The 16,564-nt window shown below is 37.1% G+C and overlaps 1 protein-coding gene across 1 annotated transcript; it reads right to left on the bottom strand.

Annotated features, from left to right (window-relative positions):
* Positions 1 to 3,005: 3,005 nt before the first annotated feature.
* BRD7 (bromodomain containing 7) lies at positions 3,006 to 15,920 on the bottom strand. Its single transcript, XM_088530876.1, has 17 exons — positions 15,835 to 15,920; positions 15,578 to 15,762; positions 14,491 to 14,614; positions 14,058 to 14,115; positions 12,127 to 12,271; positions 10,273 to 10,383; positions 9,735 to 9,919; positions 8,980 to 9,103; positions 8,328 to 8,403; positions 7,513 to 7,620; positions 6,861 to 6,993; positions 6,510 to 6,621; positions 5,681 to 5,737; positions 5,005 to 5,116; positions 4,731 to 4,874; positions 4,392 to 4,535; positions 3,006 to 3,204 (listed from the first exon to the last, which is right to left on the bottom strand). Exons 1-17 carry the CDS (start codon positions 15,881 to 15,883, stop codon positions 3,140 to 3,142), a joined length of 1,932 nt encoding a protein of 643 aa, XP_088387002.1. The 5' UTR covers positions 15,884 to 15,920; the 3' UTR covers positions 3,006 to 3,139.
* Positions 15,921 to 16,564: the final 644 nt, after the last annotated feature.

Here is a 16,564-nt window from a genome sequence, read left to right on the forward strand (position 1 = left end):
GGCTGGACGCCTTCTAAAGGCAGCACAGGGCATGAAACAATCAAGTGCTGAAGATTGTGAAAGGATGCGCGGACAAACGTGCGCAACGGAAACGTCTCAGCAGCACCTCGGGGCTGAAAGGAGGCTCCAGAGCATTTGCAAGCATTGACTTACTGTAAAGATAGTTTAGTGTGTGAAGTCTTTTTTTTTTTTTTTGTTACTGGCTTTTGCTAATTTCTAAATAGGCAATTTTCCACTTACTGCACTCAATCTACTTTCTGTTGGTGGAGATGATAGTATTTTGCAAGGGTAACATCTTGTGCCCAAATATATGTAATAATTAAGGATTTTCCCCCTTACATGCAACATGGGGTATGAAGAGGCGGCACAGTGAGCTGTAATGTGAGTTCAACATCTGTTCTGTCAAGCCTTACTTTTCTACAAAGCATCACTTATTAATATTTTGGGGTTCAGTACTAAACCATACTGGAACAATGTTTAACAAGCAGTCGTATGCATCACTGCAGCTTTCTAATTACTGTGTAATTTCTTTAGAAGACAAAGTGACTATGTTTCAAGACAGGAACAAATCTAAATATTGTTTAACTGTGACAAAGGATTATGGCCTTTGCCAGTTTGGTAGGTCAAAACTGTGTTCGTAATAGTCTCCAACAGAAAATATCATGGTAGAAAACCTTGGTTTGAGGTTGTCTGGTTCATGTGTGGACTCTGCTGAAGAAGAAAGTTTAATACTTGGTGTCTTTCGTCCTTGGTGTCAGTATCAGGTCAGTGTTGTAGTTGAGTAAACTTTCAAACAGCTTCTACCGCTCTTGTGTGTTGTCTCTCTGTAACAGCAGATGCTCATCAAGCATTTGCTCCGAGATATTTATTTATTGTTTTGTATGGACCATGCCCGAGTCAACAGCTCCTCAGAGGCGGCTGCTGTTGACACCGTATGGGAGGTAGAGTGACTCCTGGCTTCACTAACCTACTCTGAAGAGTGCGCTATGCAGGCTCTGAAGTGTTTCTGTTCACTGTAGTAGTAGACTGTAGACATAAGTTATCTGTGAAAGAAAGTTAACTGTACGTAACAGCATTTGGAAATGCTTTTGTTTACATTATGTTGCCTGTCAGGCTAGTAAGTCGCTTGGCCGTAACTTAACCTCATTTACAGAAGTGGTATAAAGAGCAATAGCTTTTCAACTGGATGACATGATTTTTCATTGCAATTTTAAAAGGACCTAGGCTGGACAAAAGGCTAGATAGTCTGTGTAAGGTCAGGAAGACCAAGGAAAAGGGGCTGTATCCGACGATGACTTTTTAATTTCCCATCAGAACTGGAATTGCATAATATGAGCTATATTCAACCATAGAAAAAGTTCAGTGTAAGAGGTAATTATATTTAAATATTTTTAACAGTCCTTTCTTGAGAGTACTGTGGAAATTAAAATTATTTCTTCAATCTTGTTTAAAAATCCTTTTTATAGCATTACTGTTTTCCTGAACTAAAAAAAGTGGCACTGTATCTAATTTGAAAAGCTAATAGCATCTTGAATTAATCTATTTTAAAGAACAAACTTCTGTTTTACCATTAAATAAAAACAAGTTTATGCAATTGGTTTGTTTTGTGGTTATTCTGAAGTGTTTGATATATTCCCACAAACAGGGGGCATGATATTTCTTAGACCTTTATACAGTTAATGAGATTGTTTTCCTTGCAAAGTAAACTTGATTTAAATGGAAAATATGTAAAGTGATGTACTTACAGTCAGCAGCTAAAATATAGTTTCAGCACTCAATTTTCTGTAATGCAGTTGAGTCATCTTTTACTTTGGCTTTCTACTGTGCTACAGCAAAGGTAAGTGACTGGAAATGCAATGCCCTAGACTGAGCTGGTAATGATGTGCCTGGCACTGTTTTGCATCTTGTCTTCGCGTATAGTATGAAAATGATTGAAGTATTAATGGAAGAATTCTTTCCCTGGTGTATTTCAAAGTAATGAGCTGCCCTCAACAATGAATTGTTGGGAAATTTCTGACTGTTTTATTACAAAAAAAAAAAAAAAAAAGGATTCTGGGACAACTGAAAACATGGAGGAAAAGTTCAGTCTGACAATTCAATCTCTTTAAAAATGAAATTCAATTATAAGAATCACCAAGGTTTATAAACAGAATCAAATAAGCCCTTTTACACCGCCCTTTTGAGAGGGAGGGAGGAGGGGCGTCTACCTCTTTGTCTCAGGTTTGTGTCACTTTCCTCGCTTAAGCACTTTATAAATTGCTAATTGGATGGAGCTGAACAAGTAACCCATCATTCCTGATAGAGAGCAAGATGCTAGCGAACCCCTGAAATGGGTAAATAACACTAAAAATGGAGAGGGGGCTGGAGCAGAACTTATGTACAGCACAGTGTCTTACAGCAGAACGGGGCTAAAAATTAGAGTTACGAGAAGGTTACTGACTATGGCATAGACAAAAGGCTGCTTGTACAAGGGGCCTCCCCTCGAATACTGCAGTGCTGCTTGCATTCTTCTGCCTGGTACTATGCTGTCGGTCTCCTTTTTTGAGCTGACTGTTACTACTGGAATTCAAGTATGTTATTTCTTTCTAATACGCAAACCTAACAGCATTATTCAGATAGTGTCTAATAACACCTTCAAACAAGCAAGAGAGCTTTCTAGGTATCTTCAACCCAATTTTGTATTGCTACTTAAGTGTGGAATTTTTATGTGCCAGCAGCAATCATAAAATCTAAACCTTTATTTTAGAAACTTGCATGTTCAGATATTAATGTTTTCTCTGCCCCCATGCAGATATGGGTACACAGTACACATGACTTCTGGAACTTTTGTTGAATCCCTGTACCTTATTATATAGTGACCTTTTCACTTATGCTTTTGAGTTTTCCAGAGAATGCAAGGAAAACTTAAATGGTGTAGAATTCCCGTAAATAAATTACTAATGTTGAAAGAATAATTTAGTACATTTATGTAGCAGAAGTAATTCTAATACAAAATAAAAAGGGCATCAGTTCCAAAATTTAATAAACAAAAGTAGTTTCTGTCACACGCAATATACACATGCTCAGTGAGTACACTTGAAGAGCATTTATCTGGTTCTTAAATAGAATCAAACAAACATCAGTAAACTTAACTGAAGCTTTAGACTGTAACTGGGCCACATTCATTTTCAGTGATGGTGACAGTCTTCTTAGGTTCCTGGAAGTCTGAAAAATTACAGGAGAGGCTTCATCAATCAGCAAATCTGATAGTCTTCAGCAAAAGTACACACACGGTGCAATACTTCTCCTCAAATCCTTGCTATTTGTGTAGATAGTCCTGTGTTAAAATTATTTTCTTGAAAAGTTGTGTAAAATGAGTTTATCTGGTCTGTTTTTGTTAAATAACCTCTCTTGCACATTGCTATGAAAAAGAAATTTTTTAGTTAAAATTTCTGGAGATGTAAACTTCTGAAGGAGTTGTGCTCTCTGAATTAAATACCATCTTTTGATGGTATGAAAGTTTCTATGAACTGTAGAGCATTTAAATTTGTTGTGTGGAGTAGCTTTCTTGAAGCTAAGTTTTTATCTTCTTTAAAAAGTGAAGACTAACACAATCTCTGGGTACACTTGGATAATTAAAGTGGCCTAATAAGCCACTGCCACAAGGGGGAGATCCTGTTCTGGCACCTAAATCTGACTGAACTGATTCCTTATTCTAGGAAGAACAGGGTTTTGCCAGATAAAGGAGTTGAACTGATTCAGTCAGTTTACAGAGCACTACAGCTGGCTCAAGTAAGCAAGAGAGGTGAGCTAACAGCAGCTTATGGAAGAAAGCTGTCCTCCTGTACCAACAGTGAGGAACAGAATCACTCTGAATGGAAAAGCTGGAATTTAATTGATTGCCAAGCTCGGAAACTTAGCAATGCTAGAAAACCAAGTTGATTTTTTGGGACAAAGTCCGAGAGAAGCAGGTTTAAATCTGACCATTTCTTCCACTATGAAGTATTTTACATATGCAAGTACAAAATTAAGCTTGTACAATGAATTTATGTATGCTATTTCAAAATTTATTATAATTTGATAATTTTAATTTGTTTCAGCTTTATATCCCTTAGTAGGTTCTTCATCTTTTATTTTCAACCATAAAAACTGTGCAAAGGCTAAAATGTCACTATGAATGATTGAATGATAAAATAACTACATAGCTGAGAGACAGTTCCATACATCTGAGAGATTAATTTTGGCCTGAGATCAAGAATCACAACTTTTCGTAAGCCCAGAATTTTAGAAAAGGAAAAGTAAATGGCAGTTGAGACTGAAGTAGTGCAAATTCTACCACGAAACAATCTAACAATTTGCAGATGCGCGTCTGTTTGAGCTGGACCATTGCTGCAATGCATTTGTATACTCACCATCTGTTAAATCTACCCAGCTGTCTTCTGTATCAGGTAAAGGAACTGAAATTCCCATTGCTTTCCGGATCCCATATGTACTAACAATATCACCTGGAGTCACTTGCTGTGCAAGTTCTTTCAGATTATTTGTTACTCTCTCCGCTAAAAAGATAAAAGTGAATATGTTCATCTGGTAAATGTGCATCAAAATTGTTCAAACAAGCCCTCCCACCTGTAAACAGGGTTTAGTTCTATAACTAACAAACGCATTCTTAGGGACTGTCACCTTGGTTCACAATAATTTATTAAATGTTCACCATTGATCAACTCTTCAAAGCAAAAAAAAGTAATGCTTACCCAAGTGCATCTCTCTGTAAGATGGAGCAAGAAGACAAATCATATTAGGGGGAGGTTTTGTACTTAGTCGTTCATTCTGAGCATCTTGGAGTTCTCTCAGAAGCTTTGTTGTTTCATCAAGTTTCCTCTGGAAGATTTCAGCCTCTGTTTAACACAAGAGAAAAAAAAAAAAGTCCTAATAATAAGAGAGTGTAGTTACTCATATGATCACAGGGTCAGGCTGAATATGCCAAGGGAGTGAGATCAAAAAATCTGAGGTAGGAAGAAAACTCACCCTCAGACTCAAACTCTTCCATGGGCATGCCGAAGTTTGTGACCGCTTTCAGTGCTGTAAGCCTGTCATTACTAGCAGCGTCCAGCCTGCTAGCCATATCCATTTCCACTATCTAAAACAAAACAAACTCACTCAGCAGAATACAACTGAGGTAATATTTGATCAGTTTTGAAACAGTAAAATTGCTTTAGGCAATTAGAAATTGGTGTACAGCTGGAAAGTTCAAAGATATGCCATGAAACTTACTCAGTTTACTATCCTAGGACATGTTCAAATAAAAGGGGCATCTGTCCAAAGTGCTGGGAACGTGCACATAAAATGTAGTTAAGTTGAGACCAGCATCCTAATTAAGTAATTCCTTCTGCTCACCCAAACCAGAATTTTTCCATGACAAAGAAGGCCAAAGGACAAAACCTGGACACTGTAAGGATTAAAGTTTCAGGAGAACAGTCCTTTCACTTGAAAGCTCTTCCTCTCTTTCCAGCTGAGGAAGGTTTGTTGGGAATGGTTTTAGTGACAATACAGTATATCTACAGTGACACAAACTATTTGAGAAAATGCTCCAAGGATACTGTGTGCCCACCAGCTATTGTGTGGTATTTTATATTGATAAGTTCATGGTAAAAGATAGTAAAACTACCTATTTTTTTAATTGATACAAAAAAAAAAAAATTACCTTCGCATCTCTTGATACATCACTTCTTTCAGGTGAACCTTCACCTTCCTCCAGTGGCTGGATTGAGAAGATTTTAAAATTAATCTTATTGTTAAATTCAAAGAAAACCCTTATAATACCATTTAAATCAAAGTAAGTTTTATAGTGTGACAGCAAGTTTTCTTTGGAAAGCAAGTTACAACACTGCTATTTTTAGGGGGTATTATTGAGCTATTAGAAAATAGATTATACAATCACTAAAATACATACATTTCTATAGCACACGTTTTTTTTTATTCCTTTTGCAAATGTTTCCATGTTTTTCTGCAGTGATTTCACCACAGAGATTATTTACTGGGGGAGAAGAGTAAAGGAAGAAAGACGCTGATTAGCTGCTGGCATGTTCTGTTTCAAAAATAATTTATCTGCATGATTACAAGCATGATTGAAGCTGAAAGGCAATGTCGGGTTTTAGACAAGAGTTGACTACTAATCAAAGGCCAAAGGCTGATCTTTAACCCAGGAAATAGTTCCACTATTAATTAGCTCATGTACTGTTTCTTTCAATACTTTACATTCATGTCCAATTCAAATCCAGACATTGCTGTATTTTCTTACTAACTGGAATGGGAGCCAGTGCTAATGTGTATGGGAAAGTAGATAGAGGGCAGACATACAACTTTGTCAAGCTACAGTAATGTTAATTTTCTCGGTAATTAGCAAGTTAGTCTTTACTGCCAAGTTTTACAAATTAAAAGGCAGTGCATATATAAGAACAGTATCATCTTTCTCCAGCTTTACAGCTGTGTGCTAAACATAAACATCAGAAAATTCATAAATTCATTCTTACCGTTTCTAATTCTCTGAGAGATCTAGAATGTCCTCCTTTCGTTAGAACATCAAGCAAACTATCAGCCATTACAAAAGGATAATCTTGAGATTTCATCAAAAATTCATGAATACTAGAAGATTAAAAGATAATTAGGATAACTTTCTAATCAAATGTTCAATGGGAAAATATTTTTGCTAAGTGAAGTCAAAACAAGATGTACAGATGTTAGTCCTGGCATATTGTCTTATTAATGACTTGCATTAATGACTAGCAAACTGATAAGCCTGTCATTATTCAGCAGCAAATGCTCTGGCTTGAATATAACGGCTTCTGTTCATGAAAGCTACTGCATGTATCCTAATTGCTTACCTGAAAGATCCTTGATTAGAGTCTTCCCCATATGTTGAATAAATTAGATCTGAATCATCTTTACTGATGTTGGCAAATGTAGAGTCATATGTTGGAGCATAGGAACTATAAGGTCCATAATTCAAGTACATCACTGATGGATAACAACAGTACTAATTACTATCTCCCAGTGACATTAAATGAAAACAAGAATGCATTGTAAAATAGTCCCAAAAAAGGAACTTTTTAGGAGTATAGTTGAACTTAAAAGATATAATTAACATCTATTTCAAAGACATTTTATTTACATGTTTTGTTAATAGTATTTTATGCTTTAACATAATATGAAAATTAATTTCAGTGCTACTAACAGGTTTTTGGCTGCCAGCTATGATCTTTCTAAGCTTGAAAAATCCTTTTGTCTAGCTGATGTAGTTTCCATACGTTCCATTATAGATTACCACTTTATTAAATACGTTTCTCCTTTGTATGTGCAAATTCAGCTAAGTTTTGTGATGTGCTGTTTAGTTTGGTGATAAATATATGCAAGAGAAATAATACATTTTTATCATTTAAAAAACAGGTTCTAGGCTGTTTGTGTGGTGGTAATGAGACCATAAGCAGAATGTCTTGTAAGGAAAAAGATTTAGAGTAAAAAATATTCAGCACTTGCCTGGAGTAACTTTGTTTCTTTTATCTTCTTTGAAACCTTGTAATGTATTAACTCCTGACTGAAGTCTTCCTGCTGTCATACCCAGCTTTACAGGGCAGTAACCTGGTTCTGCAACAAAATACAAAACAAAGCCATAGTCGAGCGGTATGAAAGATGTCCAACCTTATTCATTACAATTACTCTCAAAATGCTTTATCATATATGCAGTTGCATACTAAAGATTGCATGTAGTTTTGCATGTAGAGGATCTAACTCTGAAGGACAGGACTGTCCTTATTCTTGACAAGATTTATTGCTGCCCAAAGAAGGGAAAAAGGAACTGATTTATCAATCAGTTTTTCAGCTTGGTTTCTGTCTACTCTAAGATTGGCCAGTCCAACTCTGTAACAAGGTGGCAATTAAGTGCTCAAGCCTCTGTCTCTAGCTAGTAGCACTGACATGACAAAATAAAGGGGCACCCAGACAGTTCTCACTGTTCGCACTTCTAGGTTTGTTACTCTTTGGGTGAGCAAACACGCTAGTCTGCGTATGAATGAGGTTAAGGTGCCTGAACGCACAGCAGGCAGCCCTCTCCCAGGGCAGCAGCTTTCTCCTGTACCTCCCACAAGCAGCTGACACAACAAGGAGAACTAAAAACCAGCACCCACTATAGTCCTGTTCTATCTGTTCCCTCAACTGCAGCTTTTTAAATCCTCTTCTTAATCAGATTACAAAGAAGTGCTTGGATCAGTTGCTGATCTGCCCCAGCAAAAACACAAAAGAGCAGGTAAGTGAAAGTGTGACAGTGGCTGGTGACCTGGGCCCTGCCAACTTACCGCTTGTGTTAAGGTCAACTGGATTAAGAAGGCCCAGAGTTGTTGTGCCATCTGGTTTTCTTCTTTCAAATTCACACTGAAAGAAGATTAGACTATTTAATGTACATACTATTTGAAACTCAGAGTTCTTAAACTAATAAAAATGCCAAATGCAATTATTTCACAGGTAATAAATAGAAAAGGATTTGGAAAGAGCAGTCATATTGCTGCTCTAACTTATTTTCACAAGTATTGGTGTAGGCATAAGCAATTAAAGAATTAAGATAAATAATATTTCTAGGGACTATGAGATAATACATTTCTTGGTAGAAAATGAAATGGACTTAGTTTATCAAACTGTATTTCTTTGATCAAATACAAGGGTGTTCCACCCTTGCAGGTGAGTTTTTTGCATGTCAGATTGAAGATAGATTCTTGAAGTTGCCACTATTCGTCTTTCCTATGAATTTATTTGTGATTTCCAAAAACTTCTTTTGCTGATGAAAGCATTCAACTGAAATACTGTTCTTTTTATCAGCTTAAGATATTACACAAATTACCTGTGATGTGTAAAAAGGTGTAAACTGTAGCAAACTGGACTCTCAAGTGATATAAGATGCCAACTAAGCTCGTTTCACGAAAGAATGAATTGAGTTTCCCAAAAAAGATTTACCTGGCTATTTGCAAGTCGTCTTGTTAACTTTCCTCCAGATTCCCTAACAATGCGATCAATCTGTTCTTGTTCCCTTTCCAAACTGTTATTTCTTAATTTGTCTTCAGGTAGATCTTTGTCCTTCCTGTGAAGAAAGGCCATGTATTTTAGTTACTAGAATCTGACTTAAAAGATACTGAATGGCTTAGTTATCAGACAAGGATATGATAGATATATTTTTATATCCAACTATGCAAAATGCTTTTGTAGGCAAAACAACTAAAAGATTAAAAAAAAAAAAAAAAAAAAAAACTTTTAATATGGTCTGTGGTGAGTTTAAGTTAGTACCTGAAGAATTTCTTGTATAGAGCTTGCTTTAGCTATACTGCTGTCCTAGTTTGGCATATGCTAGATTTCACATCCTCGATGCCACAGAATTAAGAATGGTATTTTTGCTAAAACAAAGCAGTAGCTACTCTGAATTTTAGTAGCAGCATTTTCAAATCTGAAGTAGAAAACAAGGAATGGACTTGATAAATAGGTATAGGGTTATCCCCATGAGAAATGTTGGCATCCTCTAAAATGATTCTAACTATATATATTTTTTGCTAGACTAGGATGCTTGACAGAGATGTTGTTCCTTTGAGATGAACAACTTCTACTGCATAGGCAGTATCAGAAAGACATAAACCCAACTCCACTGATGCTAAAATTCATTTTGTTTCAGTAGCATAAGAACTATGTAACCTTTAATCGTTATTGAGATAATACTTCACTTTTTGTGTTCTTTGTTAGGTGTTTTGAATACTTTGGTGTCACTGTCCGCGGATTCTCCTTTGTCTTTCCCCAGACCAGTTTCATCTTCCCCATTTGGCTGCTGTTCCATCTTGTCTTTTTCCTTCCTGGTCTTCTGCAGGTCAGCCATGAATTCTATACTTTGTTTCAAGCTCTGAATTCTTTCCTAAAATAGATACTGGAATGCTTTTACTTCCTACTTCAATTATTTTGTTTCCTAGTTTACCCACAAAGGATGGTTTTATTTTGGTGCCTTTTTCTTCTAATACATAGCAAATATAGAGGCAATTTAGAAAATGTAAAATAAGTGCAAACAGTTACAAGCAATCTGGTAGCTATGCTAGAAGCATAGCATGATCTTAAAACAACGCACCATTTAAATCTACTTTGTAAATATTTGAGAAGCATTAAACCATTTTTAACAGGTTTCAAAATATCCATATACAAAAAATAGAATGCAAAGCCATGAGAAGGCAAGAAGCATACTTTTTAATGCTTTGTTCTGTAATTTTCTATTACCTGGCTGAGTATCTTCATCCCTGAGTGCAGTAGTTTCTTTGCAGCTTTGTAGTAAATGGTGTCTGGCTTGTTGTAAATCATTGCATTAGTGCACATCAATTTGAAGTTATCCTGTACAGACACATTGATTTCATAATGAAAGTTAAGACTTTGTAATATATTATATTAAAGTCCTAAATGCAATATTAACAGTATCTTGAGCAATAGTTAAATATAACTTCAAATAACATTTCTACTTAATAAATTTAAGAAATGTCTTTAAACAATAGCAAATGAAGCCTTCAGAAATAAGCATGTAGCTTAGACTCTTAAGTCTCAAAACTAGCACTCCAATAAACAACCTCAAAACATTCCTAAATGTTTGTGCTCTTCCTAGCTTTAAAAGCATTGATACAAGCTCTTTTAGCTAAAGTTATAACCTTCCCCCACAAGTCAGCAACTAAAGGAAAACAAAGTGAAGCAACCCAATTTTTCCCCATTACTCTCTCCAGTCACTTAGACGGAAGAGCAATGTTTACATATTGACTAAGCTTTGCCAAAATAAAAACCTGATGAAACCACGAGGCTTAGTCATGAGCCAGTTATCCTTGCCTAATCAGTTATTTGCTTTTTTGTACCTCCAGCAAGTACAAGACAACATTTAGGCACTTCTATTCACTTCACTAAGTGCCAGTTTTATGAAATTAGTACTTGAAAGTTATGAGGAAAAAGAAAATGAAGATAAATTTATACAATGAAAAGGTGCAATTCAAAGTCATTACAGAGAATCTTCCAAAGTTTTAGTTAAAATTAAGAAAAAAAAACAAGTATACCTATATGAAGTTCATTTCTTCGGTAACTAATATAATCTGGAAACATATTACAGATCTTTACAGGCCTGCTTTATCACAAAAGTTAAAATGAAAACCAGCTTTCAGCACAAGCACCTTCCAGTAAAAATAAGTGCTGATGTTTGTGAAAGGTTGAAAAACCAGAAAGCAGGGAGAAAGATGTTCTCTAGATCTGTTTGCCAGGCTAACCGGATACAGCTGAAACAACGGAATATTTTCTAAAGTTTCAGAATTCTCAGTAAGAACACCCAAACTGGTAAAATAAATTAAACTGGTAATTACACATGCTTTACACTCCTCATTTAGCTGTGCAGAGAACTAGAAAACATTTCCGTTAAAGAAAACAAGAGCAAAGCCCAACCCCCTGTATGCTGAACCTTTTAAAAACTCTAGGAACCTTAGGAATGGGACCCCTAATCCACTAGAACTCATGCACACACATGCAGAGGAGCCAGCACAGAGGCAAGAGAAGGAAGAATGAAAAGTTCCCTTCTGCAGCTCTCATGGGCTTGTGGGCAACAAGCCTTTAATGGCATGTCTTATATTTTGATACATAATCTAGAGGTGTTATAAACATTAATCCAAGCCTGCACAGTGGTAACAGCTGCTGTGTTGAGGCCTCAAAAGGAAAAAAAAAAAAAAAAAAAAAAAAAAAGCCAAGGGACTGATCAGAAATTCATGCATTATGACTGGCCATCATCACACAGTACTTGGTCCCAGCACTTCACTTACAGCACACATGACTAGGAATTCTTAAAAACAAAAAAAGCTTTCACCCTCCACATCTTTTTGACACGCATATTCAGTAACTGAAAGTGAGTTTTCTTCTCCACATTCAGAACTTACTTGCTCACAAAAAAAGTCAACAAGAAATACTTTTTCAGGCAGATGTGCTGATCCTTTTGGAAACTTTGTATTCTCATAACATAGCAGTGTTGAGGTAAGTTGAATAAAAGTTTGAATAAATCTATCCACAGAAACTAATAATATCTCTTTGTAGTCAAAATGAAATTTAAAGAGTTACCTTTAATTCTTCTATGGACTGGTACCCATTGTTCTTGATCTTTTCTTTCATAGTACTAAAATCCATTGGATTTTTAATGATCATGGAATAGCCAGGGGCGATAAAGTCAGTCACAGGAAATGAAAAGAAAGAACTTGGATCCTTTCTGTTAAGATATGAAGAGATTTTTTTTTTAATGTTTCAATTTTTAACAAAGAACTGAGCCTGGAATTAAATACAAGGGAAAGGACTAAGTTGAAAAGGAATCAAAAAACATAAAGAGAGCTTGTGTCAGCACAATCTTTCACTTCTGAAGTTGAAAGATTCCACATGCAAACCCATATATCTGAAAAGTGCTACAATCATATTTTAGAAGTTAGTTCTGTATTTTTGATAGCTATCTGTAGTCCCATGAAGATTAAAAAAATAATCTTTCTAGGTTTTGGTTTTTGAACAGATGTTTTATATTCTACTTGAGTCAATGGAAAATAAAGGGAAAAAGGGTTACTAAAATGAATATTTGTTATTCATTTATTAGTTTATTTACTCTGAAAAGGAAAACTTCTTAAAGTTGTGAAAAAATGTTTGTATATATTTACAATTATGTTTAACTTTCAGATTATATAATTTTATTATTTTTACATTAAATTTTTCTAAGACCTCCAGTGACTTTCCCAAAGTATTAACTACTGCACAGACTGACATATCAATTGGCCTAAATTTAATTACGTTCGTATGATGTATACTGATGTTCATGGGTACTTCTGCTACTGTTAAAATCAAATACAGTATAAAATTCTTTGCTGTTACTAGATACATTGGTGAAACCCTAGACAATTCAGGCCTTTTTTTCTTGCAACTTAATTATGACTTTTGGATTTTGACACAAAACTGCTAGAGAAGATTGAAAAGTATTTTGCTGAACACTGCAGAAGCAGGTAGTACTGATACTCTGCAATACCTGCACACCGGCTTCCAGTTGACAAATGGGATTTAAAACCAATCGTGGCTTTTTCTACATGCACACAGAGGTACACAAAGTAAATACACAAACATGTGGGCTTTTGACTGTGTGTGGTTAGCTCCCTGCACCTGCCACCTAGACCTCGAAAGTGCAGCTTCTTTAACAAAGACACATCCTTACAAAATTTTATCAGCTTGTTTTGGTGGGACAGATCAAAGGAAAATCTCTCACTATTGTACAAAACATTTATATACTTTTAATTCTTAAAATTATAAAAAGAATATCATAAATCACAGACTACTAAAAGTCCTACTCACAGTCAGATGGTTTAATGAGAAGACATTTGACTACTATGTAAGAGGAAATGGTTTAAGATATGTGCATTTGCTTTTTACAGTAAACAAGGCTACAATGGGTGAACTAAAGTCAAAAAAGTTAAGATATAATTTTAGATATAAAAAGATATAATTTAGCAATCATACTTTTGGCAAATAAAGTATATGAACTATTTTCAATGGTTTTTAAAATCTGAAACTGGAGGTGTTTACAAGGTGTCTAAACCAAGAAGTTAAAGGTCTGCATTATTAAAGCTGTACTGTAATTTCTAAAATAATCCTGTCAGCAATCATGCTTATCAATGGCATTTTGACTCTCTGAGCAATTGCATACCTCAATTTTACATAGGAACATACAAGAACAAGCACAAAAAAACCCGTCAAAGGAAGTTCTTTTTCAATATGTCCTCTCTACAAAATATTCTACGTGTTAAGAAAAAATAAGAAGAGTATATTGACATTTGCATGCTTGACAGTTCTCAGTGTTGCTGCTTGTAGGTAAAATATTGGGCACTTCAGAGCTCACCAGGCTTGCAAACAGGACTCAGAGCTTTAGAAAAGCTTTGTACAATCTCTCCTCTTAACAAGGTACGCTACCAATTTCCACTGCATACCTCTGAAAATCTACTAAAAACATACATGCAAGTATTTACCTCTGCAACTGTCTCATGAGTTGATTCAAAGCTTCCTGAAGTGGTGTTTGCTCCACTTCTAGACCAAAAGGAAAAGTGCTATGAGAAAGGGTTGGAAACATAACTGACATCAAGACATACTAAACTTCCAAGACATCAGCAATCAGTTACACAAAACCGATGCATATTGAAGGACGATCAGCAATAAAAAATAGAGTAGCATTAAAAAAAAGGATATACAGTGGATCTAACTCTTTACTCCCACTTATATAGTTAGTAGGTATCATTCTGCAAAAGAAGTATATGGTAACATGATTTCAACTGTCACTTGTATAAGATAGAGGAAAACTTCAGTATGGCAAGAAATGTCAAGTCACTTGCTACAAAAAGATCAAGAAAAGGCAAATTAATTATAAAACTGGAATTAGCAAAGATAATTTCCAATTCTTTCTACCTTCCTGCTTTGATAAAGTACTGGTTAATGGTTTTTCTTGCGGCAATTCCAGTCTCACAGGCGTCTGACATTTCAGCTCTTGTTCCCCCTCACTGTCAGGGTGCTCTCTTTTCTTTTTATCCTCCTACAAAGACAAAGATTGTTATTCATTGAAATTCACAGACCTTGCAAAATCAGCCTTATTACTGTATATAATGCTCTCTTTGGACTTTTCAGAACAATGGCATATTTAAAAAAGTCATAAGTCTTTAAAAAAAAAAAAAAAACATTCTTTATGTGCTATCTCCATCTGCTGGACAATAGAGCACTTCAACTATATAAAGCTGGGTATCATATATGGGTTTCCTTCTCTCTCTCTTTTTGTTTTAATACAGCCTCTAATGGCATGACAGGAACAACTCTCCACTGTCTTGTGTACAGTGCATTACAACCAATGAAGTCTTTAAGGTGATTTCGAAGATTTTAGAAGGACCAAGAGGAGAGAGTCAGGAAAATTCAAATTAAATGTACCCATAACGTTTCAAAACATTGCTATCCTTGAATCTATGCATAGTAATAACTTCTGCAGCTTAGTACCTCTTGGGGAATTGAAGTACTCAGACTTGTTTGTTACCCTAATACATTTCACTAGGTTTAAATGGGCTGAACCCAGTCTCCTCAAAACAGCAAGCCGAGTGTTCGGGTAACAAGGCAGGGTGCAAGTGCAGAGCCCCTGAGATAAACAACTATCCTGAGATAAACAACCAGTCAATTTCTCCCACAGAGGTTAGCTCAGGCTGCTCTAACCAGCCTGTATTTTCCACATTCTTCACAGCCATAAGTGTGTTTTTAGAAATGACATTTCACATGAAAGAGCACGAGTCCTGTTTCTTAGGTGGAGAACCTGGACAGGGGTGTATTATGTTATTATTTGATATTAATTAACAGGCTGTAAACCCTTCATTCTGCTTCATGGAAATGTATTTACTTAGGAGCACCCAATGATCGCTCTCCTTACGGATTTCCCGTCCTGTTTCACCAAAAAAAAAAAAAAAAAAAAAAAAAAAGGTGTTCTTTTGGGGGGAGGAAGGCAGAGGTCCCCGCGTACCTTAACCCTCCTCCTCCTCTTCTCCTTCTCGTCGCCGGGCTCCTGCTTCTCGCCCTTCTTCCGCTTCTTCCTCTTCCTGTCGCGGTGCTTGTCGTGCTCGGCCTTGTCCTCGGGCGCCGTGGACAGCTCCGCCACCTCGCTGCCGCCCACCTTGAGCACCAGCTTCAGCGGCTTCTCCGCGTACTCTGCGCACACACGGAGGCCCCGTGAGCCCCCGCCCGCCGGGCCCGGCCCTGCGCCGCGCTCGCCACACGCACCCTCGTAGGGGTGTTTGTCCGACTTGTGCTTCTTGTGCTTCTTGCCCATGATGGCGGCGCCCGCGCGGCCCGGCCCGGCCCGGCCCGGCGCGGCCCGGCCCGCTCGCTGTCCCCGCGAGCGGCGCCGAGCGGGGGCGCAGCCGCCGCCACAGCGCCCCCAGGCGGCCGGCGGCCCGCGCGCGCCGCCCACTGCGCAGGCGCAGCTCGGCAGCGCGCGCCGCGCCGCCCCGGGGCGGCCTTCCCGCCCGCGGGCTCTCTGTGAGGAGATAAATTCCTCACAAGCGGCTCGTAAATTCAAACGAAGTACCCATGTACAGCTTAAAAACAGCAGCCTGCGTTTAGCTTGGTGCTGCCGCTTCTTAAGTAGAAAATAGGGCCTCCAAAAATGATAGAAGTTGTTTTTTTCCCCCGTATTTGGTTGTGCTGCCTCAGGTAAATGCAGCGCTGCTCGTGCAGCCTTTCAAAGTTAAGGGCATTTTGCTGAAATCAGTCCTGGTTTTTGCTAACACTGTAATGCTGTGTGAAACTTCACTTGGTGATATTTGGAGTGCAAGAGTGAACTATTAAAAGAGAAACTTTGGTTTTCATCTTGCACAATAAGTAAGTATTCCTCAACATTCTTCCCTCATTCATGCTATCTTAGAGGCAAAGAAAATCAGTTTGTTAATTAGAATTCTATGGTATGCGTGGCTGTACGTGTACACAAAGCTATTTTTAAGGTTGAGAAGCT

This window comes from Tinamus guttatus, unplaced genomic scaffold, assembly GCF_059628265.1.
Source record: "Tinamus guttatus ecotype Peru unplaced genomic scaffold, ASM5962826v1 Tinamus_guttatus_pri_ptg000389l, whole genome shotgun sequence".
NCBI lineage: Eukaryota > Metazoa > Chordata > Aves > Tinamiformes > Tinamidae > Tinamus > Tinamus guttatus.